The sequence below is a fragment of the Anomalospiza imberbis genome, chromosome 5 (genome assembly GCF_031753505.1).
Source record: "Anomalospiza imberbis isolate Cuckoo-Finch-1a 21T00152 chromosome 5, ASM3175350v1, whole genome shotgun sequence".
Lineage (NCBI taxonomy): Eukaryota > Metazoa > Chordata > Aves > Passeriformes > Viduidae > Anomalospiza > Anomalospiza imberbis.
In genome coordinates, this window is record NC_089685.1 from 53,371,121 (window position 1) to 53,383,879 (window position 12,759).

Here is a 12,759-nt window from a genome sequence, read left to right on the forward strand (position 1 = left end):
AAATTGGTCAATATGCCTGCATGTGCACCTCGTCCTGGATTGCTATTCTACAGAGCAATCATTTGCTGTGCCACTTTCTGGCTTGTCTTCTTGTTTTATGTTGGCTTTATAAAGCACAGAAAAAAAGAAAAGCAGTTGAAATACAATGAATAATGCACACTATTATTTCCAATAATCATTAAACTGCTCATGACTTCTCTTCCTTTGATTTTTCTCTCTTGCCAGGGCACCAAGGTTCTCCAAATGTTTATGTGGTATTTGAATCCACGCCAGGTCTTTGATCTCTCTCAGGAAGGGCCAAGAGACGCGTAAGTACTGGAGCCTTCATTGCTGTGCACCCTATTTCTGGTCTGGTCAGGAAAACAGGAAAAGATCTAGCTTGGCTGGATTGGTGACCAGGTTTTTGTGGCAAGGGGAAGGGCTGCAGTGGGGGCTTTTGTGAGAAGAGGTCAGGAGCTGCCCCTGTGTCCAGACAGAGCCAGGTCCACATGGCTCCAAGGCTTGCTGAGGATCCTGTTGCCTGACCATTCCCTAATGAATGGGCATTCCAGTGGGGTGAGGCTGCCTCCAGACTGCCTCATGACAGCACTGTACAACTGTCCCTGCTCACTGAGTAACTATCTCAGCCTAGCCAGACAATAACTGAAGAGCAAACCTCTTCCAAGGGAGAGAGTACCTCTCTTTAAAGGGCTGGTTTTTGCTGCCAAGTGCTAAGAAACCATCCTTCTGTGGTTCTGGACATGGGGATACTGGCTTTACTTAACCATCTGTTCAGAACTACTTTCACATTTTGTAAATATGTTTTGTATGTTTTTGTAAATATTATTACTATAAATATTTTACTGCAATAATGTAAAATCAAATAGTTTCCTGTAGAAGAACAGTCCAAGTGTTTCCTATTCAAGGCGCCCAAGCTTTTTATTTTCCTGCAGAAACACCTGCACTGCTGTTCTTTCATGAAATTTATAAGCTTTAAGTTAGACATACATTTTTCAGAGCTGTATAATGGGGAAAAGGAGGGTTAGGTCCTCTGGTTGCTCAGCTCTCTTCATGTGAATGTTCCCCCCTTTGTTAGAAAACATTTCGTTATGGATTTCTGGGTTGCAGCAGAAAGGTGTAACTGAAGGAGCAGGACTTCAGTGGGTGGTTTTTTTGGTCTCTCCTGTTGATATTTAGATCACATATCCAGAGAAAGACTCTATTACATATTCTTGCCTTCTGTGGTGTTAAAATACAGTCAACTAGTTGAAGAAGCTGTCACATTATACAAGACTGAAAAATGGTAGCTCAACAAGTCATGATGAAGAACATTAAATATTGTTTTAAAATCTCAGAGTTTAAATTTGTTTGCTTTAGGGTAAGAGAAAAAGGAAAGAATTTGACCTCCTTAGAAGGGAATATGAAAATCTGGGAAGATGCTAAACTGATCAAACATTTGTCAGGAGGTGCTGCCTGAGATGGAGGAAGGCCTCATTTCCCATCCTTGTGGTTTCACATATCCACCTCTACTCATATTCTAGTAATGAATATTTGAAAGTGCAGTAAGTGGTGGTTACACTGTCACTCAGCAAAATGCATTAAAAATGTCTGCATTACTGTTCTTACATTTTTCTCATTTTTTTCCCCCTTTCATTCCCTGGGCAGGCTGGAGCTGTACAGAAAAGTGCCGAACCTGCGGATCCTGGCATGCGGTGGGGATGGGACGGTAGGTGGCAGGGACCTGGCAGTGCCATGATCTTTGGCCAAGGGATTAAACTCACAGTGGTGGGTTTCCCACCTCACCCTGCCTGCAGAGGCAGAGAGACAACATATCTTACACCTGTGAAATCTAATCTTTGTTTTTCAATTTTCTGTGTGGTCTGCCCTGTGAAGATATGAGGCCAGATTCTCATGTCCAAAGCCCTCTTTCCTTTATGCATAAAGATTTTGTGCAGCTTAAAAGGATAAAGACAACTTTGCTGGTTTCTCACTCTATATTAGATCTGAGGGTCTAGAAGGTTAACCTAGTGTCTGGGAGCCATCAAATCTTAATTTCTGCTCCTTCCTGCTAGATCCTGGCAGATCCAGGTTCAGTACTTTTCTTTACAACACAATTTCTGTGTTCCTGGATAAGTGAGTGGGGTCAGGTCTTGAAAGGATTTGTGCACCTTCATTTGGAGAAAAACTCTGCAGCATGGTCTGAAGGTCATGAGTGGTAATGGAGTTATTATAACTGCATTCTCTTTCCAATACTTCAAAATATTTTAAATCTCAGTCTGTGCCACTGAGTGCTAATACAATTGAAAAGCTGACCTTTAATCTCTAGGGGCCTCAGTTCCTCAATATGCATTTGATGGCAATTTTAGCAGTAAGTACGGTGAGGAGAATGCATTATTACTCACAAGATGCAGTGACTGGACGGTCTATCTATGTAGATTTAGGGCATGGAGAGGTGATTGGTTTATTTTGTAGAGAGCTGAATCCCCTCTCTTAATTCACCTGGGCTTGAATTTCTGGGGGAATTTTTCCAGCTTCTGTGGGTTATTTTAAAACCTCAGGGGTAGGGTTATTAATATCAATGATTCCTTTGCAAGAATGAAGAAAAAAATCAGTGAAAAGACCACTGCCTTGCTGCCACATGGGAAAACAAGACGTGACTGCTACTGAATTATAAACTTTCCTTAAGAAACATGAAAGGCAGTCCTTTAGCAGGAGGCATCAGCTGAGAAAAAGTGTTTCCATCTGTTTTCTTTCCCATATGAGGAAGGGGGGAAAATTTATCATCAAAATATTAAAAGAGAAAAGAATACAACTACATTGGGTCCGACCATCCTATTTCCCTTTGCTGAACTGTGCGAGAGGTGGCAGCACCTTCTCATTAGTATGAGCAGCACTCCACTGTTATCTCTGCTGCTGCTTGGTTTGAAACAAATTAATATCTAGTTATTCCCAAAGCCATTACATCTAGAAATGAAAAATCTGGCTCAAATGGACTTAATGAATATGCAATGAGACCGGATGTTACCTCTTGTTATTGAGGTGAATTAGAACTTATAGTAACTTTTCCATTGTCACTTCAGGGCAGAAGTGGAAAGCTTTGCTTTCAAAGCAGTCAGGAGCTTTCTGTTTACAGGGGAATGATAGTATGTGTCATCCTGGATTATGCTACTAATGTACAAGGTTTAGAATTGACCTCAAGTTAAATAGCAATGTTGTGTTTATAAATTGAAATTTGTTCATCAGTTAAAAGCAGTTACAAAAGTGGTGGGTATTTTGACATTACCTGTAGCAGTGGGAGGCTGAAGCACAGATGTGTTGATTAGGTCAGTGGCAATGACAATGACCAACTTCTTTAAGAAGTCCTGGCCCTACTGATGTTATCTTGACTTTTTATTCTGTCTCCTGTTATCAGTGCAGAAATATAGATATTTTGAAAGAGAGAGGATTACTTACCTCTGAAAATCCCTTTAAAGACCTCAGTATTTTTGGTGACATCCAAGGTCATGAGAGCTGTAAGTACTTGAGATGGCTGTTGTCAGAAAATGAACTCAAGTAGGGAATCGCATCCCAGATGAATGCTTTAATAATTGGACAATTGGTTATGATAAATAGCTGTCTGATAAATGCCATTTGTGCAAAATGAAATTTATTTTGAAGAGAATTGGAGAAAGAAATACCCTAGAATACTAAATAGCATGGTGGTTTCTGCATTTATCAGACCACCTCCTCTGCAGTCCTTCAAACTCCAGCTATTTTTCCTGATGGCTATGTTATACTGGGTGCCTTTTGTGAAGCTACCCTGGTTTGGATTGAAATATCTTTGAAATCACAGTAATGTTAATTGGGGCAAGAGAAATTCAGTCCAGCTGTAGTCAGGATTTAGGTTTTCTGTCCTATTTAAAAGCTCGCATTTGCAGTAGAAACTGGATCTTTGAAAACCGGCAACAGAAAAAAAAAAATCTTCTGTTAATTTATATTAATTCTTTATGTAAAAATGCAGCAGAGGTTCTTATTTTTTTTTTTTTTTTGAAGTGACAAGTAGTTTAAGGAAGAGTCATTTGTTTTTGAAGCAAGAATTTCAGTCACCAAAAGTTTGATAACATCTTTAGCAACAATTCTTTCTCCTCTTTGAAAATTACCATTTAATGAAAACAAAATAATTTACAGTAATTTGTTCCTTCTGGCTGGATTTCTATTTGAAGGCTTTATGTAGTCCAGAAGAAAGATAGAAGAAATAGCTCTCTGAAATAACTAATAGCTTAGGATACAAAAGAGACAGATTCACTGTTCCAATCCAAAGCCTCCAACCTTGAGTTGTAGTCTGCCTTTTATTCTAATCTTTTATTCTTTTATTAGATATGTATGTGTGTGTATATCTGTATATTATGTATATATATATATAGATATAATGCCTTGTGCTGGGTGAAATAATTCAGCACTAAGGTCTCTTCTATGGGAGAGGGAGACTTGTGAGCAAGTTCATGCTTGGCAGGACAAGTTCTGAGACACCATACTGTTTTAATATGTCTCTCATTTTCCTTCACAGCTTTTTGTCAAAGGTTGAGTTTCTTTTGACATAATGGTAATTAAAAAAAATTACCTTGAATTGTCCATATTATTCTTCATTCATTTTTAGATTTCTTTTATTTGATCTTTGTAAAAAAGAATATGATATGATCAAGAGATGTATTTTTCCCTTTAATATTTCTGAAGGTTCTCTTAATTTTAATTTTTATAGGTGGGCTGGATCCTGTCCATCCTCGATGAGCTGCAACTCAGCCCCCCACCTCCTGTGGCTGTCCTTCCACTTGGCACTGGGAATGACCTTGCCCGCACCCTCAACTGGGGTGGGGTAAGGACTGGCTGGGGTACCTTTATGTGGGGGTTCTCAACTTGCTGCTCAGATTTAGTTGTGTGGGGTGGAATTTCCTTTTGGCTAAAATAGTAGGCAGAGCTTTGTCCAAGGTCTGTTTCACTCTGGCAGAACAGTTTGCTTCAGTTTGCAGTCTGGGATTTTGAATTATTAATGATGTTGCATCACAACAACAAAGTGTACGTAGATATATCTTGTATTTCAGCCCAAGTGACAAGAACAGTAAACAGGCTTCTAATTTAAGCATAATTTAAACTTTCTCTTTGTTTATCCTTTACTACAGCTTATTTCAGGAAATGCAAATATTCTTTGAATTCCTCTCTTTATGACCTTATTTGCCTGCCCTAGACTTGTGCACCTCAACAGTAGCTTGTTAAAATGTTTGATCAAAAATTTATCAAGGGTCTTAGGCACGTGTGAAAGGAGGGAAGTCTGTAGATAATTGGTAACTTGATTTGTTTGCACCATCTGTGGCTGATACTCTGTTCATTCTGCTGCCAGGGTTACACAGATGAGCCAGTGTCTAAGATCCTTTGCCATGTAGAAGATGGTACCATTGTCCAGCTGGACCGTTGGAATCTCCAGGTTGAGCGCAACCCTGATTTGCCCCAAGATGAGCTGGAGGATGGGGCACGTAAGGTTAGAGCCTGCTTTTCCCCATGGAAGCTACAGAATGCTCATGGACCTCTTTGGGTTACACTTTAAGCAGCACGGGTGGGGAGTTCTGCAACTTTTAAATTTGCTATTTGGATCTCTCCCTTTGATTCTTGTCATGTGTCAGTGATTCCAGAGTTGTGTGAAAGGCATTTATTTTTTGTTTGAAACATCCTGGCATTGAACACTGATGTCAAAGATTAAATCCTGGAAAAAAATCCCTAGCATTTTATCAGAAATGTCATTGTTGCTTTTCTCTAATCACAGGAAAAGCAACCCTGTCACTGCTATGCATTCCCTAATTAGACAAAACTAAAAGCAGGATGTAAAATTTAATTCTTTAGGATTTTGCTAATGGATACCAACTGTTTCCCACTTTACAGCAAGGTGTAGTGTATTTTTGCATTTAACTTCTTTCTATGTAGGTCTCCATGTAATCTCCACTAGTGTATCTTGGTAGTTGAAGAATGGGAAAATTTTTGCAAGGAAATCACATAGTAATTTATCATTTGGACTGGAGATGTTGAAAATACTACAAAACTAAAAAAAAAACCTCCCAATTCTGTGAACCATTTTCTTCTTCTCAGTTATAATTTCCAGCTTATCTATTGGATGCTACAGTTGCCTCTCTAGAGGCCCACTGGGTGTGTGAAACAATGAAGAGGCCAGATGCATGTGCCTGCCTGCCTCCTGCATCCTCAATAGGATTAGGGCTTCTTCTCTGGGACTTGGATTGCTCCTGGTTATATATGGAGCGAGAAGAACACAGCTGGAGCTTCATTTGCCATGCTGAGCTTGAAGAGCCAGCAAAACCTTTGAAAACCTTTGTGTTGATGATACGTTCAGTGGTGCAGCCTTATGGGAAATCTAAATGACAACATAAAGAACCCTTTAATGTGTTAAAAAGACAGACATATGAAGCACTGTGGGTCTGTTTGTGTTCTTCAGGCTCTTGTATCCGACCATTTTCCACAAGCCATTGCTAACCCTCAGAGCAACCTTCTGCTTACATTTCCCTGATATGTTCCACTTTGTTCTTAGTAGGTTTCTATGATGAGCCAAGTTTAAATAGTTAAACCCTGGTGTGTCGAGAAATGTTCCATTCATGTTGGTTTAATGTCTCTTTATTATCTAATTACAGCTTCCCCTCAATGTCTTCAATAATTACTTCAGTCTTGGATTTGATGCACATGTTACACTGGAGTTCCATGAATCCAGAGGTAATAGGAACTTTTTATTTCCTTAGCCTTGTGGATGGGCTGTTATTTTATTAATTAGAAATAGAGTTGGATTTAACATCCTGTTCTTATAATTCAGAAGTAAAGCTGGAACATAAAATCTTAAGAAAAGAAAAAGTGATTGTGTTATGAGTTTCCAAGGGACTTCATGATTAAGAAATGTAAAAAGTACAAAGAAGACTGTAATGTGCTGGAGGAAAAGGACTGAAAGGGAAGCTTTACAAAGTGTTAGATCTTGTAAAGGAGATAGTATATGTCAGGTGTGAGTGTGGAAGTGGAGGGAAGAGAAGAGCCACAAGGCTGGAAATGACAGGAATATAATTGTGTTCTCAAACTGAACAGCTGTTACCTATGGATCAGTATACCACAACGTCCCTGGACTTGGTACAGACCCAGAGTGTCTCTATGCAAGTTAAAGGGTTTAATGTCTGCAGAAGTGTCAGGAATTTGAGCAGTTGTAGCACCTTGTCTGTCCCCTTGCCAGTGGCAGCTATGTCACCCTGTAGAGACTGACGGGTGGCTTAAGGACTGATATGAGGACCTTTGCACTGATATGAATGGCTCTATTTGTACGGTTTAGGCAGGTGTGCTTGTGGAAACAAACCTTGCTCAGGTGTCTGCCTTCAGCTTTTGGTCATTCCAGCTTCATATGCAGGTATTTTTTCTGAAACACAGCCTTCCATATAGTCACTGTCATACTGTCAGTGTCATTTCAAGATGAAAAGAAAGCACTCTAATGCCAGGCTAAATAAAGAGCAGGATGCATGATGGAATGAGCTAATGCATATTTTATGATGTTTAAGACTGCTTTAAGCTTTAGGAATAATAATAAGGGGCCACAAAAGGGCACAGGAATGAAATTATGACAGCTGTATGCATTTTTTTATGAGTGCATGTCACTCTGCATTGCTAATGTGACTGTGACTATACTGTATAGATTAAATGCATGGCTACTTTCTCATTTAATGGAGGCATTATTTAATAATGAAGTTATGGAGCCCTATAAAGGATGAATGTTATTCCAGACATGCCAGGGTTTTAAAAATTTACACGGGTGAAAAAGCACTTGGCAGAGAAAGCTGTGTGTCTGAGTATATATGGCCAGCAGAGCTCCTGTAGCACAAATCTTCACTGCTGGTGTAGTCCTTGTCTTTTCAAATGCTAAAATATATGAAGTGAATTCTATGTGTTTTAGAAGAGGAAAGCTTATAGCCATGCTGGTTGCTGGTGTGTGGGTTGTATTATTTTTCATGTGGAATTGGGGTTGTTCTGCCTGGAGAAGGAAAGGTTCCTGGGAGCACTTATTATAGCCTTTCAGTACTTGAAGGGGATTTATAGGAAAAATAAGTCCTGTTTCAATAGGACAAGGGATAATGGCTCTAAGAAAAAATAGTGTAAATTTGGACTAGATATAAGGAATAAGTTTTTAACGAGGGTGGTAAAACACTGGCACAGGTAGCCCAGGGGGTGGTGAGTGCCCCATCCCTGGAAACATTCAAAGTTGGATTGAATGAGGCTCTGAGCAACCTGATCTAGGTGAAGATGTCCCTGCCCATTGCAGGGGGTTGGACTAGATGGACTTTAAAGGCTCCTTCCAGCCCAAGGAACGCTGTGGCTTGGTGAATTAAGCAATGCAAAGCAGATTATGATCCTATTTACCACTGATGATAATCCAGAGAAATTCTTAGCAATGGTAGCAAAATGTTAAGTACATTTGTGCTCTTGAGGTAATTGGCTGCATACATTTGCTTATGTGGAACTATTGTAATCATATATAGTATTACAACAAATGAATATCATGCCTGAAAATCAAAATAAGATACATTGATATGAGCTCTCAGCCTAGCAGGACACTGTAAGCAGTAGATATTGCTCAGCTGTTATATTTACAATAAGCAATGATTGCAGTGTCTCAGAGGAACCTATATATTAATGTGGCCTTTTCCATGGCAACTTCCACACTTTTCTTATGACTAATCAGATTGAGACTTGAGGGTTGGATCCAAGTCTAACGTATTTAGCTCTGCTTCTTTGAGAAGTGTTCTGTGTACTGGCTCTTTACAACTTCCTCCATTGGTATCCTTATGCTTTGGTAGAGCATGGGAGATGCAATTTACTTTATCCCTGCTGACATGCCGTTTGATCCCTCAGCTGTGCAGGACTGTTCATTTGCAGGAAACTTCCCCACTGCAAACAGAGTTGAACACATTCCATTTTCTACTTCTTTGATGGTTTAGGAATGGTGAGGAAGGAGTAAGCCTTGGATATGCACTCAATAATTTACTTCTACAATCAAAGTTACACTCTAAGCAACTTAAGGCTCTATTTTACATCGCAGAGTCCTTCCTCCCTACCCATGCTCATCTGTGCTGGCAGAAGTAGGACCAGTAGGTTGAGGGACTGCTGAATCCCTGACATCAGAAAGATTCCTTTCCCTGTTCTAAACTGGGGCTTTAGTCATAAGATCCATGTAAGGTCCAGTGCTGTGGTGTCTGCTGTTTGGAACAATCAGGGATACTCACATGAGAGAATGTGCAGCACAGGCACTAAGTCTTCAGAAGCCTTCTGCTGCTTAGCATCGAGTGTTGAGACTCTCTACAAAGAGCTGTGAGCTCAATAAGTGAGATGAGATTGACTTATGCAGTTAAATTCATTGTTTGAAGTAGAAGTGGCCCTGACAGAGTTTGAGTCACCTGTGACAGAGCAACAGATATAGTAACTGAGCCAACGAGCAAATCAGAAACCTCAAGCAGCTCATTCTCACAAAATGGAGCCATATTTTGTGAGATGTAGTGGCTTTGAAGAGACCTGGAAGCATTGTTTTAAGTGGTCATTTGAGAGGTAATTTGGATGTGTCCACACTAATGTGATGCTTTAGCCAGAAGGACTGCCTTGGTAGTAGTGATGTTTTCACTAGAGAATCAATGAGCCAGGGTGAGTAGTTGGCACTAACACTGAATACGGGGTCAGAAGGGCTGCTTCTAGAATCTCTAGATGCCACAAACAGGAAAGCAGTTTCCAAGGAGGCTCAAGAATGAACTGTATTCTGGGAAATGTGCCTTATATTGAGAGCTTAAGGGAGCTCCATTTAGCTTATTGGAAAGAAGGTTAAGAAGCAATTTAATCACTGCCTATATGTATTTACTCAAGGAGAAAATGTCTGATAGTTGAAGGCTCTTTAATCTGACAGGGAAGTACAACAAGATTTAGCAGTTGGCAGTTGAAGACTGAAAACTTCAAGATTGGACACTGCCACATTTACATTAACAGTGAGAATCATTAACCATTAGATGTACATTACTACTAAACTTAAAATTATCCATCTCTTGGAGTCTAATCAAAATGAAATAGGTTTCTAAATAGGTTTTAAAGTAACCAATTTATTTTTTCATTTTTTTTTCTGCAGAAATCTTTGGGTAGAAATGTCTATTCCTTAGTAACTCTAACACATCAGAATTTAGGGGCTGTTTCATCTTGTAATTTACTAATGCTTTACTCCTGGTTCAAAGCATGGGTTATTGTTTCATAAATTTCTAATAATTCTTACAGATTTGTTCCCCATTGTTAGGAACAGAAATTCTACTAATTTTATTGAGGGATCATAAGTTGAATAGTCTGAGAGGTGTTAAATTAACTGATTGAATTCTTGTTACCTCTTTGCTCTATTTCCACTCTCTACAAGAAAAGGGATGGATTCAATATCAGTGTTTGAAATCTGATAGCAGAGAAATGCACAGATGGGGGACTCGCACATGGAAAACATATTTATGGTAATATTTTCTATGAGTGATACACTGAAAGCACTGTAGTGCTTGCAGGGAATTTGAAGGTATAATGAAGTCTACTAGTTTTATTAGGGTATTTTACTTTTATTTTTCATCCTTTCGCAGAAGCAAATCCAGAGAAATTCAACAGCCGATTTAGAAATAAAATGTTTTATGCCGGGGTAAGTACATATTTCTCTTACAGAATGATGTTAGCTTAGTTGCTTGAATGTCTTCTTAATTACCTTCCCCCTCACTTTCTCACATCAGGAGCTCATGCCATTTCATTCTGCCTGTTACAATTTCCAGTGCACTCATGCTGTTTCTGGCAGTGCCACACGCAGGTGTCTGTAGAAATGAGCCTCTAGTACTGTTATTATACAGAGCTGGGCAAGTGAGAAAAGTGCCACTCCTTTGGACACAGTCCTGGTCATATCTTGGTCCCTCTGCTTGTGGCTCATAAGCTTCTCAAGGCACAGCTCTGCTTCTTTCAGGGTTTGGGAACTGCATTGATACTGACTTTCCTAGAGGAATTCCCGAAGTTTTGGCCTGTATCTTTGTAGCTTTGAGGAGCAGTCTTGGATGTAGTGTGGTGGGGAGTGCAGGGCACAAATCAGATATTTTGAGTGATTAATGATGGATGAATATGCACGTATTTAATTACTCACTTGTGCATCCAGGAGGCAAATGGACAATACTTTATTCTAAAGCCATTAAGAGCAAAAACCAGCTTGTTAATGAATGGCGTACAATGTATTTCTGAATGATGACACCCACTGTACCCATGTCCCTTAAGTATGGAAATAAGGGAGAAAGAATTTGTGCTTAATGGTCCAGGATACTGTTGCACTTGGGTGTCCAAGGACTTTTTTTTCAGTTAAGCTCTCAAAAGCAGAAGTATCACAATTTAAAACAACAAAATCAAATCATGTCTTCTGAGAGAGTAAGTTTGACCAAAGGATGTCATTTTGGTAATTAGCTCTGTGGAGGGATAAGAACTGAGGGGGAAAAAAAAGAGAGGAAGTGTTGACAATTCCTGCACTGATTTCTGTTGCAGGCAGCCTTTACAGACTTTCTGCAAAGAAGCTCAAGAGATTTATCCAAGCATGTTAAAGTTGTGGTGAGTATAAGAAATTGTGTCATAGTATTGTGGGAAGGGGATGGAGGTGGAGGTTTGGAGAGAGAGTGAGGTGAGAGTTTAATGGCTCTGTTACTTTTCAGTTTTGAGCATGATATTTGAAACACATTCCAAGGAAAGTCTTGGGAAAGTTGTTACAAAGCAGCAACACGTCTCTTGTCTGTGGCTCCATTTAGCAATTTCTCTGTGCTCTGTCACTTTGGCTTTGCAGTGTGATGGTACAGACCTGACTCCAAAGATCCAGGAGCTGAAGTTCCAGTGTATAGTGTTTTTAAACATACCCAGGTAAGCTCAAGACAGATTCTTGAAGTTATACAAGAAAAATAACAATAGTTTCCAAGAGACACCTACCACTTGTCCTAGGCTGGGTGAATGTACAGGAAGCATTTTGCCTCTGGGCTACCTTGTTGAGAGCTGGCTGCTTATAATGCTCATAACGAGCTAAGCAGAATGGCATCAGAGCTCAGGGTGCAGCAAAACTGTTCCTTAAAAAGTTGAATATCCTGATACAGTAGAAATGCTTAACAAACACACTTTGACGAGCTGTGCATCTAACCTGCAAACAAGTTAGTAAAGGAACAGGTCTTGTGCTTAATTAGAATCAAAGTGTGGAAAAAAAGAAAAAAGGGAGGAGGGGACGGAAATGGAGAGAGGGGAAGGATAAATATTTTACCAGTTAAGGAATCCCAAACTGCTGAAAGAAGTCATAGTTTTTAACATGTTACAAGGTGTCCTTAATAAAAATATAGCTTAATTATCAAAAGTTGTTGATCTCCTGCTCTCTAGAATAGTAGTCTCCAAACTTAGATTGTTTATTTCTATCAGTCAAAAGCTTTTAAACACCACCCCAATATATGTATATTTATAAATTTTATACATGTACCTCTATTCTAGCATTACAAGCAATTTAAAGCATGCACAAATATTAATTAAGAATGTCATAAAGATGAAGCAAACAATTGATTGTTTTTAATGTTTTCTTCCTTATTGAAAGTAAAAGTAATATTTTTCTTCATACACTCTAATTGTCTTGTCAGTTGTGGATTTTTCGTGCATGCACCCCACTTTGGAGACCATTGCTTTAGACAGCCTCCTACTTTGCTCCACAGGTAG

At 39.4% G+C, this 12,759-nt stretch overlaps 1 protein-coding gene across 6 annotated transcripts in view; it reads left to right on the forward strand.

Annotated features, from left to right (window-relative positions):
• DGKI (diacylglycerol kinase iota) overlaps window positions 1-12,759 on the forward strand; it is a 197,241-nt gene that overhangs the window by 106,291 nt on the left and 78,191 nt on the right. For all 6 annotated transcript variants that reach the window (XM_068190843.1, XM_068190841.1, XM_068190842.1 and 3 more), the window contains 8 exons: window positions 226-308; window positions 1,645-1,705; window positions 4,718-4,831; window positions 5,354-5,491; window positions 6,648-6,726; window positions 10,635-10,690; window positions 11,566-11,628; window positions 11,858-11,931. In XM_068190843.1, coding sequence (XP_068046944.1) covers window positions 226-308; window positions 1,645-1,705; window positions 4,718-4,831; window positions 5,354-5,491; window positions 6,648-6,726; window positions 10,635-10,690; window positions 11,566-11,628; window positions 11,858-11,931 — 668 coding nt within the window. The remainder of the gene's footprint in view (window positions 1-225; window positions 309-1,644; window positions 1,706-4,717; window positions 4,832-5,353; window positions 5,492-6,647; window positions 6,727-10,634; window positions 10,691-11,565; window positions 11,629-11,857; window positions 11,932-12,759) is intronic.